Here is a 19,710-nt window from a genome sequence, read left to right on the forward strand (position 1 = left end):
TAAATGATACCACTTATGAAGTATTCTTGCCAAAAAGAAAAAATGAAGCATAAATCATAAGAAATATATCTAATTGCCCATTTATAGAAAATAAGAAGGGACAAATATGTCAGATGATACCACAGGGATGCAATAAAAAAAAATCCACACAGTTCTGGAAATTTTATAGAACAAATGACCTAGTTTCATCAACAAATTTATAAATTGCAGGAAATAAAAATGAAACAGAACTTACAGATTAAAAGATAGCTAACAAAAGAATCATCCAAAGGCAGTGTGTAAACCTTGTTTCGGAATTGTAAAAAAAAAAAAAAAAAAAAAGAGAGATAGGGGGACAATTGAGAAATTTGAACACTACATATTTGATTGCATTAAGAAATTGCTGTCAATTTTCTTTGTATGTGTTGATTTTTTTTTATTTTTTAAACTTTTAAAAAATGTTTTATTTGTTTCTTTTTTTTTGAGAGAGAGAGCATGGGGGAGGGGCAGAGAGAGAGGGAGACAAAGGATTGGAAGCAGGCTCTGCTTCCACTGCTGCACTTACAGTGCAGAGCCCCATGTGGGGCTTGAGCCCACAAACTGAACCATGAAATCATGACCTGAGCTGAAGGCAGACACTTAACTGACTAAGCCACCCAGACGCCCCTGTATGTGTTGATGTTTTCAAAAGATTCTCTGTATTTTAGACACAAATACAAGTATTTATGGGTGAAATTATATGATGTCTGGGATTTGCTTAGAAATAATCAGTTGGGAAAGGAGTGGGAATATCAATGGAACAAGTTTGAATGTTTGTTGATAATTGTTGAAGTTGACTGATAAGTACATGGGTTATTTTTTTTCCTTTTCCACTAAAATAAGAAAAGAGTGTCTCCAAGCTTTTTGTTATAATCAACAGGAAGGATGAAGTTTTCATCACCTGAGATGGGGACGGCTGCAAGTGGAGCAGGTTTTGCAGAAAAGATGAGTTAAATTTTAAGCACATTGAATTTGAGGTGTCAGTTGAACATCCAAACAGAGATACTGAATAGGCAGTTAGATACACAAGTTTTGGATTTGGAACAGAGGTCTGGGCTGGAGATATAAAGTTGGGAGTCATTAACATATAGATGACATTTATAGCAATGAGGCCGGATGAGATTAAAAAAAAAAAAAAAGAGCAAGAGTAAACATAGTAAGTGGTCATTAATATTCATTATATTTATTATTTAAAAAAAAATTTAGGGGCGCCTGAGTGGCTCAGTTGGTTAAGCATCCGACTTCAGCTCAGGTCATGATCTCACGGTTTGCAAGTTTGAGCCCCACCTCGGGCTCTGTGCTGATAACTCAGAGCCTGGAGCCTGCTTCAGATTCTGTGTCTCCCTCTCTCTCTGTGCTTCCCCCACTCGTGCTCTGTCTCTCTCAAAAATAAATAAACATTTAAAAAATGTTTTTTTAAATTTCATTTTAGGGAGAGAGAGAGAGAAAGCATGCACGTGAGTGGGGTAGGGGGCAGAGGGAGAGAGAGAGAGAGAGAGAGAGAGAACCTTAAGCAGGCTCCATGTTCAGTGCAGAGCCCAACATGGGGCTTGCTTCCAGATCCCGGGATCATGACCTGAGCCAAAATCAAGAGTTGACCCTCAACTCGTTGAGCTACCCAGGTAGCCAAGTAAATATTTATTATAAACATGATTAAAATTATTTCTTTTGACTTCTTTCTCCTCTGAACTCCTACAGCACTTTTATTGTATCTTGTATTATAGTTATTTGTATACATGCCTTATCCTCTTTATAAATTATAAGTTCCCTGAGTGTGGGAACTATATCTTAATCATCTTTATACATTGCTTTCCTTCCACTACTACCATGGAGCCAGAATGGTGTCTTTCACATAAGTGAATTGAAATTAATAAATGAACTAGTATTTCTGAGAAATTTCTGGTCAGGGCTATGGATATTCTGGCCTCAGGTTTATGAGACTCCCTATGTTGATGGTCTTATGTTTGAGCAGGGCCAAAGTGTGTTACTGTAGTTCTTGCTAACTAGTTAGCGCACTGACTCTGTATTGCCTAGTTCAGCCTTTATTTTTTATTTTTTTATTTTTTTGCAATAACAATGATAAGAGCCAGTGTTTATTGGTCACTTGCTGTATACATCAGGCCCTGGTCTAAGAGCTTTGATCTGTTTTGTTCTTCACAACCCTGTGTACAATGTCCTTCTCTGCATTTCATAAAATCTGAGGCTCAGAGAGATGATGTCCAAAGAAAGAAAAGAGCTGAAAATTATAATCGAGAGGTCCCTTGATACTTGTGGAAGGTGCCTACTAAAAGACGTTTTCAAATCCCCATATTTGAGAATGCAACCAACAGCTTGTAAAGTCCCCAGCAATGTGCAATTGTGAAACAAAACTGAAACATTAGTGATCATGGAATAAGTCTGACACAGAAGGATCACCTCTTCATGAGACCTTTTCTCTTCACCTTCATGCCTGTCAGCAGCTCTGGCAGGTGAGACTGTTTTCCAGAAAGAAACAAAGTTTTGTTCATTCTACCAGGTGCCTGGGTGTGTGGACAGAGCAGAGGACCCCAGAGCTTCTCCCTGGTGACTCCCTGTGCCCCCACTCCTGGAGCCTGGGGGAGTCGGTTCTAGAATTCCTCAGAAGAGCCATTCTTCACGTGTAACAAAGGAGCTTCTTAGCTCAGGAGCTAAGTCTGGAGCAAAGAGCATCAAACCAGACATGAGTGGCCTGAGGAGTGACTAGCCTATTTCTTGAATAGGTTGTCTTCACACAGAATAATAGATCAGCCTTTAGGATCCAACCCTATCTAAGATAGCACAGAGGAATAAACCCATGATTATATGGTCAATTAATGTTTGATAAAAGAGGCAAGAATATGCAATGGGAAAAATTCTCCTCAACAAATGGTGTAGAGAAAACTGGAAGGCTACATGCAAAAAAAAAAAAAAAAAAATTGCCATTTTCTGACACCATACACAAAAATAAACTCAAAATAGATTAAGGACCTAAATGTGAGACCTGAAGCCATGAAAATTCTAGAAGAGAACACAGGCAGTAATGTCTCTGACATTGACTGTAGCAATAGTTTTCTAGATATATCTTCTGAGGCAAGGGAAACAAAAGCAAAAATAAACTATTGGGACTATATTAAAATAAAAAGCTTTTTCACAACAAAGAAACCATCAACAAAACAAAAAGACAACGTACTGAATAGGAGAAGATATTTGCAAATGACCTATCCAATAAAAGGTTAATAACCAGATTATATAAATGATACAGTTCAACACCAAAAAACCCCAAATAATCCAATTTAAAAATGGGCAGGGGCGCCTGGGTGGCGCAGTCGGTTAAGCGTCCGACTTCAGCCAGGTCACGATCTCGCGGTCCGTGAGTTCGAGCCCCGCGTCAGGCTCTGGGCTGATGGCTCGGAGCCTGGAGCCTGTTTCGGATTCTGTGTCTCCCTCTCTCTCTGCCCCTGCCCCGTTCATGCTTTGTCTCTCTCTGTCCCAAAAATAAATAAAAAACGTTGAAAAAAAAATTTTTTTAATAAAAAAAAAAATAAATAAAAAAATAAAAAAAAAATGGGCAGAAGACATGAACAGGTATTTCTATAAAGAAGGCATACAGTTGGCCAACAGACACATGCAAATGCTCAACATCACTCATCATCAGGAAAATGCAAATCAAAACCACAATGAGATATCACCTTATACCTGTCAAGATAGCTAAAATATGGGGCGTCTGGGTGGGTCAGTTGGTTAAGTATCAGACTTCAGCTCAGGTCATGATCTCACCGCTCGTGGGTTTGAGCACCACATCGGGCCCTGTGATGACAGCTCAGAGCCTGGAGCTTGCTTCAGATTCTGTGTCTCCCTTGGGGCGCCTGGGTGGCGCAGTCGGTTAAGCGTCCGACTTCAGCCAGGTCACGATCTCGCGGTCCGTGAGTTCGAGCCCCGCGTCGGGCTCTGGGCTGATGGCTCGGAGCCTGGAGCCTGTTTCCGATTCTGTGTCTCCCTCTCTCTCTGCCCCTCCCCCGTTCATGCTCTGTCTCTGTCTGTCCCAAAAATAAATAAAAAACATTAAAAAAATAAAAAAAAAATTAAAAAAAAAAAAGATTCTGTGTCTCCCTCTCTCTCTGCCCCTCTCCTGCTCACACTCTGTCTCTTTCTCTCAAAAATAAATCAACGTTAAAAAACAAAGGATGGCTAAAATAAAAAAACACAAGAAACAACAAGTGTTGATGAGGAAATAGACAAAAAGGAACCCTCATGCAGTGTTGGTGGGAATGCAAACTGGTGCAGCCACTGTAGAAAACAATATGGAGTTTTCTTAAAAAACTAAAAATAGAATTACCATATGATCCAGTAATTCCACTACTAGGAATTTACCTAAAGAATATGAAACACTAATTTGAAAAGATATATGCACACCTATGTTTATTGCAACATTATTTGCAATAGCCAAATTATGGAAGCAACCAAGTGTCCATCAATAGATGAATGGATAAAGAAGAAGTGGTATGGGGCGCCTGGGTGGCTCAGTGGGTTAAGCGTCCAACTTCGGCTCAGGTAATGATCTCACAGGTGGTGAGTTCAAGCCCCATGTTGGGCTCTGTGCTGACAGCTCAGAGCCTGGAGCCTGCTTTGGATTCTGTGTCTCTCCCTCTCTCTACTTTCCCCTGCTTGCACTCTGTCTCTCTCTCTCTATCTCAAAAATAAATAAACATTAAAAAAATTAAAAAAAAAAAGACATGGCATATATACCCAATGGAATATTACTCAGCCATAAAAACAAATGCAATCTTGCCATTTGCAACAACATAGATCGAGCTAGAGACTTTAATGCTAAGCGAAATAAGTCAGAGAAGAACAAATACCATATGAATTTCACTCATATGTGGAATTTAAGAGTCAAAAGAACAAACTAAAAAAGAGAGAAACCTCAAAAACAGATTCTTAGCTATAGAGAACAAACTGAGGTTTACCAGAAGAGAGGTAGATGGGGGGATGGGTGAAATAGGTGAAGGGGATTAAGAGTACACTTATCTTGATGAGCACTGAGTAATGCATAGAATTGTTGAATCACTGTATTGTACACCTGAAACTATTATAACACTGTATGTTAACCATACTAGAATTAAAATAATTTAAAAAAATACAGAGGAGAGATGACTAAAGTGACCTAGAGTGGAATGAAGGAGAATATGACATAGTAATATGGGGAGTACAATATAAAATTGGCGCTGTGTACATGATTTTATGTATACACACACTTACCTCAGAGGATGAGTAAACATTTCATGGTTCAGCCACATGCATGAGTAGGAACCAGCATGGTGTCCTTTCCCACTGAAGTGTTTTATTTTCTTCTTATATTTCTCAGGCCCAGAACATTCTCCCCATTGGGACTTAAGAGTTCAGGAATAACTGTTTTTGTTTTTTTAATGTTTATTTATTTATTTTGAGGAAGAGAATGTAGCATGTGCATGTGAGGTGGGGAGGGGTAGAGAAAGAGGGAGAGAATCCCAAACAGGCTCCACACTCAGCACAGAGCCCTATGCGGGGGCTCAATTCCACAACCATGGGATTAGGACCTGAGCCAAAATCAAGAGTCGGATGCTCAACCGATTGAGCCAGGCACCCCTGTTTTTGTGTTAATCTACAAGATGACTTTTCTCATCTTCTACCATCCTGGTTCTGATTTCTGGCCTTTCTGTTTCCAAAGGCTCTAAGAATATTCCTTTTCTTACTTTCATCCCATTCCTATGTTAGGTGCAGTAAACTTTTCTTGTAGTTTTGCTTAATGTCACCCCTGCTCAGCTCCAATCTCAGATAATTTGGTACCACTGTGTCTTTAGCCTACCTTTCTTTTCTTTCTTTCTTTCTTTCTTTCTTTCTTTCTTTCTTTCTTTCTTTCTTTCTTTCTTTCTTTCTTCCTTCCTTCCTTCCTTCCTTCCTTCCTTCCTTCCTTCCTTCCTTTCTTTCTTTCTTTCTTTCTTTCTTTCTTTCTTTCTTTCTTTCTTTCTTTCTTTCTTTCTCTTTCAACTACAAGATCAGGAAGATAACATTGATTCCATACTATTATATAATCTACATACCTTATTCGGATATCATCAGTGCTAATATTAGAGTTCTTTGTAGCAGAAGGAAAACCGAGTTCTTGTCTGGGGTTCAGTCCCAGATTACATGTTGCATTTGATGGTCTTGGGTCTTATCTCCTAGATCTGCTCAAATCTGAATCAGTTCCTCAGTCTTTCTTTGTCATTGTTGATCTTGGCATGTTTTTCTCTTCTCTCTCTCTCTTTGTTTCCTATGTCTCTGAAGAATATTGGCTAGTTTTTTGTACAGCATCCATCAATTTAGGTTTATGTGATGTCTCCTCATGGTCAGATTCAGGTAATAAATTTTTGGCAGGAATACAAGTAAAGTGATGTTATTTCCTTCTCGGTGCATCATATCAAGTGACACATGATGGTATTTTGTCCCATTACTAGTGATGTTAACTGGAATCATTTGGTTACGTTGGTGAACATGAGTTTTTTTTCACTGCAAATGTACTACTTTCTGTTTGTAATAATTTAATACATTTTAGGGAGATACTTTGAGACTTTGTAAGTACCCTCTTTTCCACCACATTACTAGTTTTGGCATCAGTGATATTTATTTATTTTAAATCACCTTTTTTTAAAAAAAGTTTATGTATTTTGGGAGAGTGAGAGAGAGAGAGAGGAGAGAGTGAATCCCAAGCGGGGCTTAGTCTCAGGAACTATGAGATCATGACCCGAGCCAAAACCAAGAGTTGGACGCTTAACCAACAGAGGCACTCAGGCGCCCCTATTTTAAATCATCTTTATTATGAAATGTAACCCACATAAAAATGAATAAAATATAAATGTGCAAAGGTATGAATTATACATAATATACCTGTTAATGCTCCTGGTAATAAAATTAGAACATTTCCAATCACCACCCTTGCCTCTTAAAGAATTAAAACCCCTTAAAAAAAAAAAAAAGAATTAAAACCTCTTTAGCTCCTCTAAAATTAACCACTAGTTCTGACTTTTATTGTTAATCATATAGTTTCTTTATTATTATTATTATTATTATTATTATTATTATTTATGACTTAGGTGTGTATCTTTAAATACCGAAATTTAGTGTTGTCTCATTCAAAAACTTTTTAAATTGTAGTACAATACATATAACATAAACTTTACCAATTTAAACATGTTTAAGTGTACAGTGCAGTAGCATTAAGTACATTCACATTCTGCAACCATCACTACCATCCATCTCCAGAACTTTTTCATCTTCCCAAACCACAACTCTGTACCCCTTAAACAATAACTTCCCTTTTCCTCCTTCCCCCCCATTCCCCTTTATGTCTCTATGAATTTGCCTATTCTATGTACATAATATAAATGGAATCATACAATATTTGTCCATTTGTGTCTGGCTTATTTTACTTAGCATAATGTTTTCAAGTTCCATCCGTGTTGTAGCATGTTGATACCACTCTTAATTCTTAATTCTCATCCTGTAGTACTGGATTGCAGGAAGTTATGGATTGGAAAGAAAGCTGAGAGGGAGGAAAGCCAGGAACTCTGGAGTCACAGAATGAGAATTCTAAGGAGGAGGGAATCAGGAACACCATCATGTACTATAAAAGTCAAAGCTAATGAGGTGAGGGGCACCTGGGTGGCTTGGTCGGTTAAGCGTCCGACTTCAGCTCAGGCCATGATCTCACGGTCCGTGAGTTTGAGCCCTGCATCGGGCTCTGTGCTGACAGCTCAGAGCCTGGAGCCTGCTTCCGATTCTGTGTCTCCCTCTCTCTCTGACCCTCCCCCGCTCACTCTCTGTCTCAAAAATAAATAAACGTTAAAAAAAAAATTAAAAAAAAAAAAAGCTAATGAGGTGATTTGACAGGAAATTTTCAGAATTGGTTATTAACAAAGATTTTTAGAGTAACTGCTTTGTGCCTGGAATTGTGCTAGGCACCAGGTTTATGGAGATTGGAGCCAGATTGCAAAGGATTATAGAATTACTGGTGTGTGTGGAGAAAATGGAATTTGGAGGGGAAGGAAACAGAAAGTCCAAGAGCTTGATAGGAGAGTAAAATGGAGGAAAGATGCTATCAGGATATGGAGATTTGAGTACTGCTAGAAAAAGAGGAATAAACCAAAGGGAGGATGGTAGTCTCCATCAGTATTCATATGGGCAAAGATTCCGTCCAACACCCACCTCCTCCGTACCATAAAGTTTCCTTTCTATTTCCAGGTAAGTGGCAAGTGGCTCCTGGTGGAGTTGAAACCCAGCCTTTTGTTTTGTTTTGTTTTGTTTTGTTTTCTGAGTTCAACTGTTTAGGTTAGACGTTTGAAAGGTGGGAGGGAGAAAACTGCAGCTAATACTACTGTCACAATTATGCTTGGTATTGTGTGTTTGAGGAAGACTCAAGCTGATAAGGCCTATTGCTGATTGGCTGGCTAGAAAATGCCTCTAGATGTAAGGGGCGGTGTGCTCTGCTAATGTGCTTCCAGGGTTTCATGGATACTTGGGTGTGGCAAAATTGGGGCTCTGGAGAGATTAGAAAAGTGGGTTACAATGAACGAGGATGAAAAACAAAATATGATTTATACAGGGGCACCTGGCTGGCTCTGTTGGGAGAGCATGTGACTCTCGATCTTGAGGTTATGAGTTCGAGCCCCATGTTGGGTAGAGAGATTACTTAACAGTAAAATATTTTTTAAAAATGTGATATATGCATACAGTGGACTATTATTCAGCCTGAAAAAGGAAGGAAATTCTGACACATGCTTTTAAGATTACAACATGGATGAATCTCAAGGACGTTATGCTAAATGAACTAAGCCAGACACAAAAGGACAAATATTGTATGGTTCCATTTATATGAGGTACCTACAGTTGTTAAATTCATAGGGACAGAAAGTAGCATGATGGTTGCCTGGGGCTGGAGGGAAGGAGGAATGGGGAGTAAGTGCTTAATGGGTACAGAGTTTTAGTTTGGGAAGATGAAAAAATTCTGGAGATGGATGGTGGTAATGGTTGCATAACCATGAATGCTCTTATTTCCATTGCACTGTGCACTTAAAAATGGTTAAACCAATAAATGTTATGTTATATATATTTTAACATTACAATAAAAAAACTGAGTAGGAGTAATGTGGCAAAATGTTAACAATGTGTGAATCTAGGTGAAAGGGTTTATGAAAGAGACCATTATACTATTTTAATTATACTATTTTTGCAACTTTTCTGTTGCTCTGAAATTTTTTTCAAAATAAAAAGTTTACTTAAAATTAACAGGAGGAAGTTCTGTAGAGATAAGATACAGACCAGTGGGATTGCTTCCACTACAGGCGTTGCAGGTACCAGGTCTATCAGCCTATTGTTAGGAAGATAATATAGTATCATAGGCAATTTTTGAGTACCTTAAGCAATTTGCTTTCACATTTTAATTATATCATCACCTCTTTGTTGACTTAACTTCTACATAAGGATGTGGAGTTGACAACTTTTCAATTTCTCCTCTGTTTTCTTCATATTAATTTATTCTTATGAATTCCTAGAACACTAGGGATTGTGTTTAAATTCTGACCCTCTCCCTTGCTAGCTCTAACACATGACACAAATTATCTCATCTCTAAACCTTAGTGCCCTCATCTGTAACCCTCAGAGAGTTATGAGGCTTTTAGGTGAGGTAATGAATGTAAAACAGACCACAATGCCTGCCATATAGTGAAAATATGATACATGTTATTAATTATATCATTGGTATATGACTGGACATGATTGTATAGGTCCAGGTACAACAGAAGGCATCTTAGGGGTTGAAATCAATTATATATAAATATAAGTCAGAATGTAATACTTGAGTATTGCTGCTTAAAAGGGATATGTAATAATTTTTCATTAAATTCAGTACTTGTATCATCAGTAAGGTTCTCTGCCACTGAACTCCCAAACTGAGTTTCCAGATGAAAATAACGAAGCAAATTTAAAGGTTGGTAAATAGTGTCTGTGTGGTAGATTTAAGCCACCTGGGGTTCTTTTGCTTAGAGAAGTCTGTGAGAAGACCTCAGAAAAAGACTAACAAATTAGATTTATAACACTTCTATTTATTGTTTCATTGGTTGAAATATATTATGGAATTATTGGACCAGGTGAAATGATTCCAGCCGTACAAAAATTTATCTAGGTTTTAAAATGAATTGTCAATTAAAGACAATATGAGAGGAAATGGCTTTACGCTCTAGAACAAAGGATTTAGGTTAGATGATTGGAATAAAAATTTCTGACAATGAGGTTTATTAAATTTTAAAGTGAGTTAACATAAAGTCTGATGGGATTTTCTTGTCTTTAGAGGTAGATCAGAGTTCTCTCTACTGAGGTGGCTTAGCTAAAGATGTACATGCAGGTGGGTAGCGGTGCTGATGTCCTTTGCAGCTTAGGAGTCAACAAAGGCCTTTTGCTCATCTAACCACAATCAGTCAGTCTCAGTGGGTAACCATCCTGCCTGCATTTTCTAATCTTTCTGGGTAATGTAATGATTAATTTAATTGTTATACTGCCTAACAAGGAATTCACCGTTTTTCTTCACAGTTTTATTTGGTAATGGGAATGGCTCAGTCTTATTTACTTATCTATTTAGTTTTAGTCATGTTTACTGAGGTTCAATTTACCCTTTTTAGTGTAGAGTTTTGTGAGTTTTAACAAACACATGCAATTTGCTTTTCAAATAATCAAGAAGGCCTATTTATTTATGTCTTACTTGGGGAGGGGAAATGCAATAGCAGGACAGAAAAGAGCAAAAGTATAGTGACTTTTGGGGTATTTTTATGGGAATTGATATCAAGATTTGCCCACAATAGGAACTGGTTGTTTGAGCCCTCACAAATGGAGCAGATGAATTTACTTTGTCTACCTAGTGTTTTTAATATCGACCTGCCCTGGTCCTTTCAGGATTAAATTTATTTGGTCACTGGTCTTCTGCAGCACTAGGAGTGGAGGAAAGGAGGAATCAATTATAAATGACTTCAAGATTAAGAAGTGGGATGTGTCTCTGTGTGTTCTATTCTATTTTTGTTCCACTATTAAAACATTCCAGGGACCCTAATTATATTCTAGTTACAGCAACAACAGATTCTAGGTTTTTCAGGACAGTTTCATTTCAAAGGTTCTGTCCTTTTGTTTCCATAAGTAGCATATATTCACATGATATGCTTTGATTTTTGTTTTAAAAAATGTGATCACTGTAATTTATAAAAGCAGGGAGAAGACTGGTTTATAGGAAGCTCCACTTTCTCTTAGTTTATATAAGGTACTAAATTGGGCATTTAGAATCTTGGAAAATCATGATTGGGCTATACCTAAGTCATTCTGAACCTGGGGTAGAGACAGAAAACTACCTCCTACTGAATGCCAGCTATGTATGTGCTTGGCGTTGGGCTAGGTACTTTCCCCACTGACAGCTGCTCTAGCTAGAATTCCATTCTAGATCCAACCACCACTTAAATAAAACAAAGCATATATTCCTTATGGTGTCTAGTTCATTAAAACAAGTCCCAGCTGCCACACCTTCTATAAGACCCTGGCACCATAATTAGGATAATAGACTCTCAAGGCTTGGGAGGGATTTTTGAGGTCATGTAGTTAAAGGGGCGGCAGCTGTTCTCTTCTCCACGGAGTCTGAGAATCACCCTGCTTAATTCAATGGGAAGTGCAAAAAAATGTCTGGGGCTATAGTCTCCTTAGGTTTCAATCTCATAAAAGAGAGGGCAATGATAAGCGAATGTGAAGCTTGACCTACGTTCCAGACTGCAGAGGGCAATGGGAAAAATATGCTTTATTGGGGACCTCAGACAATGTAAAGGAAAAAAAAAAAAAACAAAACCCAAACCAAACCTAAACTGTCAGAGGCATAATGTGAGGCCCTCGAATTCAGTTAGAGGCCCACAAAAGGGATTCTAAGTGACACAGGTAAAACCCCAAGCATCCTGTCTGTCTTCAGTTTCACCAGCTCTGAAGTACTAGCCATCCTGGATCCTCGTCTTTGCCCTTTTATTAGAAATTGGGGAACCCTCTGCTTTTCTACGGAAGAAGGTAAGAGAAGGGGCCTCAAAGTGCATGAACGATAGAAAAGCAGTCTCTTCTCTTATATCTGAGTAGTGGTACACACAATTGTTCTGGAGGCAGGGGAATATATTTCACGCCCTCTCAAGGTCCCTTCGGTTCAAGGATACTGTCATTCTCTGGCTGTACTAGGGGGAGGGCCTGCAACGTCCATGCTGCCATGGAAACACGCCGCGGTGTTCCTTTTTCTTACGTGGGGCGGGGGACTCTGCCTCAACCTCGAATCATCCACAGGACTTCTTGAGTGGCGGGCAGCAGCAGCGAATGGGGGAGCCGGTACTGCGTGACGCGACGGGAAAAGGGGGAGTTCGCGGCCGGTGGCGGCGGTGGCTACAGCGGCGACCTGGGGATCGAGCTGGAGGGAGCTGGGGAGTGTGCAGAGACCTCTAGCTCGAGCGCGAGTGATCTCCCGCCGGGATGCCTGGTACCGTTTGCAGAAAGTGGGGGCGCAGTGAGCTCTGAAGGCTTGGGTTTCGGGTCTGAAGGGATGGCTGACCGGAGGGGGCGGGGTGGCAAGCATGGCGGCGGTGACGGGGAAAGGGTTGGAGGGCCCTGAGGAGGGGGTGGGGAAGCAGTAGCTAAGAAGGCTGGGTGGTCTTGAGTAAACGTGAAGGGCTGTGAGTGTTCTGGCGAACAGAAATTACAAAGCAGCCTTTTGGGGGGCGGTAGAGGCGCCAGAAAGACGCAGGGAGAGTTGTGGGGGATGGAAAAAGAGGCGGGGAGAGAAGAGGTTAGGAAGGAGGGGAAAGGGTGTCTACGGGAAGGTGATGGAAAAGAAGAGGAAGAGAAGGATTGGCAGACTGATAGTAAATAACGAGGAAATAAGGCCTTGGGAGGTTTGATAGGAAAGTGTTTGCAGCGATTATAAATATAATCTAATTGGAGTCCTAGACTGGTCCCTTTTCCTAGTTCTTGCACCTCCGCCCCATTATTTAAGCTCAGACTGCGAGAGGAAAGCTAGTAGGTTACACAGAACTGATCTTTTGTTATTCCATACCAGGGGAGCAGATGGACCCTACTGGAAGTCAGTTGGATTCAGATTTCTCTCAGCAAGACACTCCTTGCCTGATAATTGAAGATTCTCAGCCTGAAAGCCAGGTTCTAGAAGATGATTCTGGTTCTCGCTTTAGTCTGCTATCTCGACACCTTCCTAATCTACAGACACACAAAGAGAACCCTGTGTTGGTGAGTGATAATCTTGTTTGGAAAGGATTGAGGAAAAATTATTTTTTTATCTAATCAAGAACAATTAGCACATCTAAGTACTTAGGAGATCTCTATCTTTTGGATAAAATTGGTTGGAAAAACGAAATCAACACATTCACAAAAGTATGCCTTATTTTGGATTATTTCATATGTAGTAGGGATATTATGTATGTATGTTTTTTAGGATGTTGTGTCCAATCCTGAACAAACAGCTGGAGAAGAACAAGGAGATAGTAATAGTGGGTTCAATGAGCATCTGAAAGAAAACAAAGCTGCAGGTGAGATGTTTAAAGCTAATAGTCCCTTTTGCAAGAGTGCGCTTGTTGTAACTGGGTGGATCTAAACATTATGTGGTTGTGGTGAATGCGTATAAGGCACTCAGAAAGTTTTTTTTTTTTTTTAAGCTTATTTATTTATTTTGAGAGACAGAGAGACCCAGAGGGGAAGGGGCAGAGAGGGAGAAGGAGAGGGGGACAGAGGATCCAAAGCCGGCTCTGTGCTGACAGTAGAGAGCCTGATGCAGGGCTTGAACTCACAACCTGAGCTGAAGTTGGATGCTTAACCGACTGAGCCATCCAGGTGCCCCAGAAAGTTGATTTTTTAATGTAGATGATTAGATTGATATTTTCTACATTTCTGAATTTGTATTAAAGTTTGGTATTAAAGTTCGGTAGTAAATGCCTTTTGTACTAATGTCCACTCTTTTTTTTCAGACCCTATGGATTCTTCTCATTTGGACACAGGTGATACCATCAGTCAGGTCATTGAACAGTTACCTCAGCCAAACAGGACAAGCAGGTATACTAGTGTTGGAAGGAATTTATTTAAATTTATTAATGGATCATTTCTTTTATCTGTACCTATTGCCTCATCCCAACGATAAAGGGATTAATCTTATTTTTGTGAATTAGATAGTGGGAGTTGAGGATCATATTCACTGGTACATTAGTACTGATAGCCAGAATCTCTTTTGTGAAGGTAATAACATTTTTTACACTTGTATTATTCAAATTGTGGTTTGTATTGTACATGTAAAGTAAATAATCATTCTTCATTCTTAGCATAGATATGACTTAATGGAAAAAATAATCAAAAAATTTTTAGGCATATTATCAAAACTATTAGGCATGCTTTCCATCTACCAGCTAAATTACCAGTTTTAGACCCAGGATGTTTATTAATTCATACGCTAAACAGTATTCAATTTTTACTTTGTCTTATGCGTAGTTTTACATTGTCCATTTTTTGAGTTTATCCTCTGTTAGGATAGGATCCTCTGTCAGAATTGGATGTTTGATACATATTCCCATTTAATTTCATCCTTAGAGCAGCTGTACAGTGAAGACATAATCTTCTTTCCATTACATAGAGGGGGAAACTGATGGGTGAAGATGTTAGATAACTTGTTCTAGAATATATTGCTTATAAGTGGCAACTGAGCTCTGAGCCTCCTGACTTCAGTGCCTTCTCTTTCTTTTTTACTATTCAGTGCTTCTTAGTCTCCTGCCTGAAATTACTAAAATCAAAAGAGAACTTAGATAACTTCAGGAGCCTTGTGGTGGCTGAGTAGGAAAAGGGAGCTAGTCAAAGAGGAGAATGTCAGGTTGAGGTGGTGAAAGACTATGGTTTTATCTAAAAAATAAATGCCCTCCCACCCCCTTTTTTTTGCCTTCTATTTAATACTCTGTTTGCACATAAGTTTTTTCTCCCAAATTATTAGTTGGTGCTTTGGAACAATCTACAAATTGGTGGGCTTATTTTGACCTGCAGGTGGCTTGTCTTTGGCCCACACATGGTTGTAAAATATATTTGAAATAATTGATAGAATTTTAAATGGGGAAATTTACATAAAACTTGGATTTTCAGCTTCTGGCATTACTAGTCCAGAGGTAATGCAACTTTTGTATTATTGGTAACATTTGCCTAGAGCTGTGAGTAGCAGCTAACCTCTGCATAGGTGAGCATGAGTGCTCTGGTCTGTCATAGTCCCTACAATTCACTATTGTATGTGGACACTGAAGTTAATTATTCATCTTTTATTGCAGTACTTTTGCTTTTGTTCTTAGCCACTTCACCCCTTTTTGTTACCTTGTTTTGCTTTCTGTAGGCATTTAAATTTATGATACTTTATTTTTTATTTTTTTAAAAAAATTTTTTTTTTCAACGTTTTTTATTTATTTTTGGGACAGAGAGAGACAGAGCATGAATGGGGGAGGGGCAGAGAGAGAGGGAGACACAGAATCGGAAACAGGCTCCAGGCTCCGAGCCATCAGCCCAGAGCCCGACGCGGGGCTCGAACTCACGGACCGCGAGATCGTGACCTGGCTGAAGTCGGACGCTTAACCGACTGCGCCACCCAGGCGCCCCTAAATTTATGATACTTTAAAGTGAACGTGTGCCAAAGTTATTTGTGTTTTTGTGGCCCAGCACCTTGGTTTGAACCAGTGGGGGCAGGAAGTATGTATACCCCTCATAAGTGAAGCAGTGCTGTTAGAGAAGTCCCATACTATCACTTTTCCCTTTTTGCATTGACGTGTTGCCCTTTCCCTAAAAAAACAAAACAAAACAAAAACCAAAAAACCTTGAACGTTTACATTCAGTAAATGTGCAGGCACTGTGGTAAGGTGTTTTAAAGGGGCTTTGCCATCATGGAACTTATAATTCAACAGGGAGAAAGGTGTTAAATCATTACATAAACAGCTATTCAGTTACAATTGTTATTTCAAAGAGGGAGGAAAGAAAGAAAATATGACCTAATCTGTATGATAGGGGTAAGCCTCTTTGAGGAATGTGATCTAAACTATAAATATGAATTTGTTAGACATGTTTGAAGAGCTGGGGAGAAGAGTGGCTGGTGGGAGGAGGAGCTTTCCAGAGGGAACTGCAAGTGCAAAGGCCATGAATCTAGAAAGGATTTGGGGTTGATTCCAAGAGAATGAAAGTTCTTCAAAACACAGGTATATTGATCTCCGTTTGTATGTATTTATTCGTTAATGCAAGTATTTTTTAAAAAGCTGCTTGTGAACTTTTTGCATAAAATTCCAAAAAAATCTTCCTCTCTTACCTAGTGTTTGGTTGATCCAAGCTGATGGTCCTAAACATGGAGCATCCTAAAATATACTAAAGAAATATAGATTGTTTTATTTCCCTGTTAAACATTTTATTTTATTGTTTTAAAGATTTTATTTTTAAGTATTCTTTACATCCAGCATGGGATTCTAACTCACAACCCCAAGATTAAGAGTTGCATGCTTCACTGACTGAGCCAGCCAGGTGCCCTTCTCTATTAAACATTTTAAAAAATTGAGATAATTATAGATTCACATGCAGTTGTAGGAAATAGTATATAGAGAGAGATCCTTTATAAACTTTGCCCAAATGGTAACGTTTTGCAAAACTATAGTATATTAACCAGGATATCTGTATTGATAAAATCTACTGAATGATTTAAGTTTCCCCACTTTTACTTGTATTCATGTATGTGAATTTTTATGAAGTCTAGTTACCTCTGTATCTGCCACTGTGGTCAACATACTGAATGGTTCCAGAATCACAAGGAACCCTAGTGCTGTCTTTCTGTCTTTTTATAACCATATTCACCTCTTTGTCTTACCTGAACACCTGGCAATCGCTAATTAAGACTGTCCTTTGTAATATTTTGTCATTTCGAAATGTTATGTAAATGGGATCATACATTAACCTTTTGGGATTGGCTTCCCTCCCCGCTTCCGCCCCCCCCCCCCCCCCCCCCCGCCCCAGGTCAGCATAACTCCTGGGAGATCTGTCCAAATTGTTGCATATATTAGTGGTTCATTACTTTTTATTGCCCAGTAGTTGTTCCATGGTATGGATATACCACAGTTTAACCGTTTACCTGTTGCAGGAGAGCTGGATTGATATGGGTTTTGGCTATTGCAAATAAAGTTGCTCTGACCTTTTGTGTGCTAGTTTTTAAGTGAACATAATCTTTCTATCTCTGGGATAAATGGGCATTGGGAAATTGCTGGGCTGTTTGGTAGTTGTATATTTAGTTTTTTAAGAAATTGCCAAACTCTTTCTGGAGTAACTATACCATTATATAGTTTCACTAGCAGTGTAAGAGATCCAGTCTCTCTCCATTTTTACCAGCATTTGGTGTTGTCACAATTTCTTATTATGACCGTTCTGATAAATGTGTAGTGCTATCACATTATTTTAATTTGCATTTCCCTAGTGGCAAATGATGTTAAAAATCTTTTGATGTGCTTATTTGCCATCTGTACATCCTTTTCAAGGAAATGTTTGTTCATGTCTTCTGTCCATTTTCTAATTGGATTTTTAAAAACTGTGTTTTTAGAGTTCTTTATATATTCTAGTTATTAGTCCTTTGTAGGCTATCTGGTTTGCACATATTTTCTCTCACTCTAGTTTATCTTTTCATCCTCTTCAGAAGGTTTTTCACAGAGCGGTTTTTTAATTTTAGTGAGATCTGTCAAATATTTTTAACAGTAATATAAATACATAATTTATTTTAAAAAAAACTTATAATTAAAAGCAGAGTCCTTTCCCACCCTTGGTGTCCTTTCACAGAGGCTATGCTGTGTGTTTTAACTTCTTGGAGAGGTTATCTTTCTGGTGCTCAATACTGTTGTAAAACTAATATTTTACAATATTGTAAAACTAATACTGCCATTTCTTATTTTATCAAATTAAGACAATTGAATTCCATAATGAAAGATGAGGATTTAACTCCATACACTCCCAATTATTGATAATTATTTTAGTTCTTAGGTCAGCTACTTTTGTACTTCTAAATAACGTATTTAAACCTTTGTTTTCCTTTCCATTAGCTTTAGACAGTGGAGAAAAGTTTAACCATTAGGACTGGGTTTTTTTTGCCTATAATCTGATTTATTTCAAGCCTGTTTGGATTCACCTGATCATTTTACAAATATTTATTGGGTATTTCCTATATGCCAAGCATTGTTGAATTTTGGAGATGCAGAGGATCAGAAAAAAAAATCATAGACCTTAATATAGCTTACATTCTTGTATGGGATATAGCAATACATGATCAATAAGTAAATAGTATGTTAGAAACTGATAAGGGCTGAAGAGAAAAATATAGCAGAGAAGGGGATAGGAAACATCAAAGGAGTTGCAAGTTTAGATAGGGTGACTTAGGGAATGCTTGGCTGATAAGACATTTGATTAAAAGTTCTTGAGTGGGGTGCCTGGGTGTCTCAGTCAGTTAAGTGTCCGCCTTTGGCTCAGGTCATGATCTCAAGGTCTAGGAGTTCAAGCCCCGCATAGGGCTCTGTGCTCACAGCTCAGAGCCTGGAGCCTGCTTTGGATTCTGTGTCTCCTTCTCTCTTTGCCCCTCCCCTGCTCGTGCTCTGTCTCTCATAAAAAAAAAAACAAAAACAAAAAAAAAAACAAACATTAAGAAAATGCTTAAGTAAGTGATCTCTGCTCTTATCTGGGGTAAGTGCAATCATTGCATAGAGAACAGCCAAGTGCAAAGGCCTTGAGTTAGGAGTGTGCCTGGAATATTTGAGAAATGGCAAGGAGTTTAGCATGGCTGGAGTAGAGTGATGGAGAGAATTGGGAGAAGAGGTCAGAAAAGTAAGGGGCACCAGAATATGTAAGGCCTTCTGGGTTACTGTGAGGAAGTCAGCTGTTACTCTTGTTGAGATAGGAGGGCATTTAAGGGTTTTGAACAGGAATGACATGATCTGACTTAGATTTTAATAGGATCACTGTGGCTGCTGGATCAAGAGTAGACAGAAGAGGGTACAATTTTTATTTGTTGATTGTACCTTGATAAAGCTGGAGAAAAAATTTAAAATCCGTTTAAATTAAAAAGGAGAATGGACTGAAGGAGGAGCAAGGGCAGAGGCAGGAAGACCAAGTAGGAGACTATTGAAATAATTTAGGCAAAATGACTGTGGCTACACCAGAGTAGAAGTAGATGAGGAGTGGTGAGATTCTGGGTTTTTTGAAAATAGGATTCAAAGGCTGATTGGATGGTGGAGTATGAGAGGAAGGAGGTAACAATGATTCTGCATTTTTGGTTTGAGTATTAGAAGAATGGGGTTGCTGCTAGATGAGATGGAAAAAGACTGCAAGAGGAGAAGGTCAGGTTTAGACATGTTGAAGTTGAGCTGCCTTTTCAATAAACAATTGGAGACACTTGATGATGTGCAAGTCTGGATGGAGCTCAGGGGGAATGTCTTAAGCTAGAGATTTAAATTGCAAAGTCATAAGCATGTGGATGATATTCAAAGCCATGAGCCTGGGTAAGATCATTAAGGAGGTGAGTAAAGATGGAGAAGAGCTCCAAGGACTCACTGAACTTAGAGGTCAGGGAGGGACATG

General features: G+C 38.8%; 1 protein-coding gene across 8 annotated transcripts in view; it reads left to right on the forward strand.

Moving 5' to 3' along the window:
- The window catches only part of TP53BP1 (tumor protein p53 binding protein 1), a 97,387-nt gene that overhangs the window by 13,463 nt on the left and 64,214 nt on the right, over window positions 1–19,710 (forward strand). For 7 of the 8 annotated variants that reach the window (XR_009264189.1, XR_009264188.1, XM_058737955.1 and 4 more), the window contains exons 2-5: window positions 12,382–12,571; window positions 13,148–13,332; window positions 13,538–13,631; window positions 14,067–14,151. Coding sequence is in view for 5 of the 8 variants with exons in the window: in XM_058737955.1 (XP_058593938.1) it covers window positions 12,565–12,571; window positions 13,148–13,332; window positions 13,538–13,631; window positions 14,067–14,151 (371 nt within the window). In the remaining 3 variants the exon portion in view is untranslated. Of the gene's footprint in view, window positions 1–12,381; window positions 12,572–13,147; window positions 13,333–13,537; window positions 13,632–14,066; window positions 14,152–16,174; window positions 16,311–19,710 lie in introns of those variants that run through there. The other variant, XM_058737960.1, reaches the window with a different exon arrangement.

Source organism: Neofelis nebulosa, chromosome 7 (genome assembly GCF_028018385.1).
Source record: "Neofelis nebulosa isolate mNeoNeb1 chromosome 7, mNeoNeb1.pri, whole genome shotgun sequence".
Lineage (NCBI taxonomy): Eukaryota > Metazoa > Chordata > Mammalia > Carnivora > Felidae > Neofelis > Neofelis nebulosa.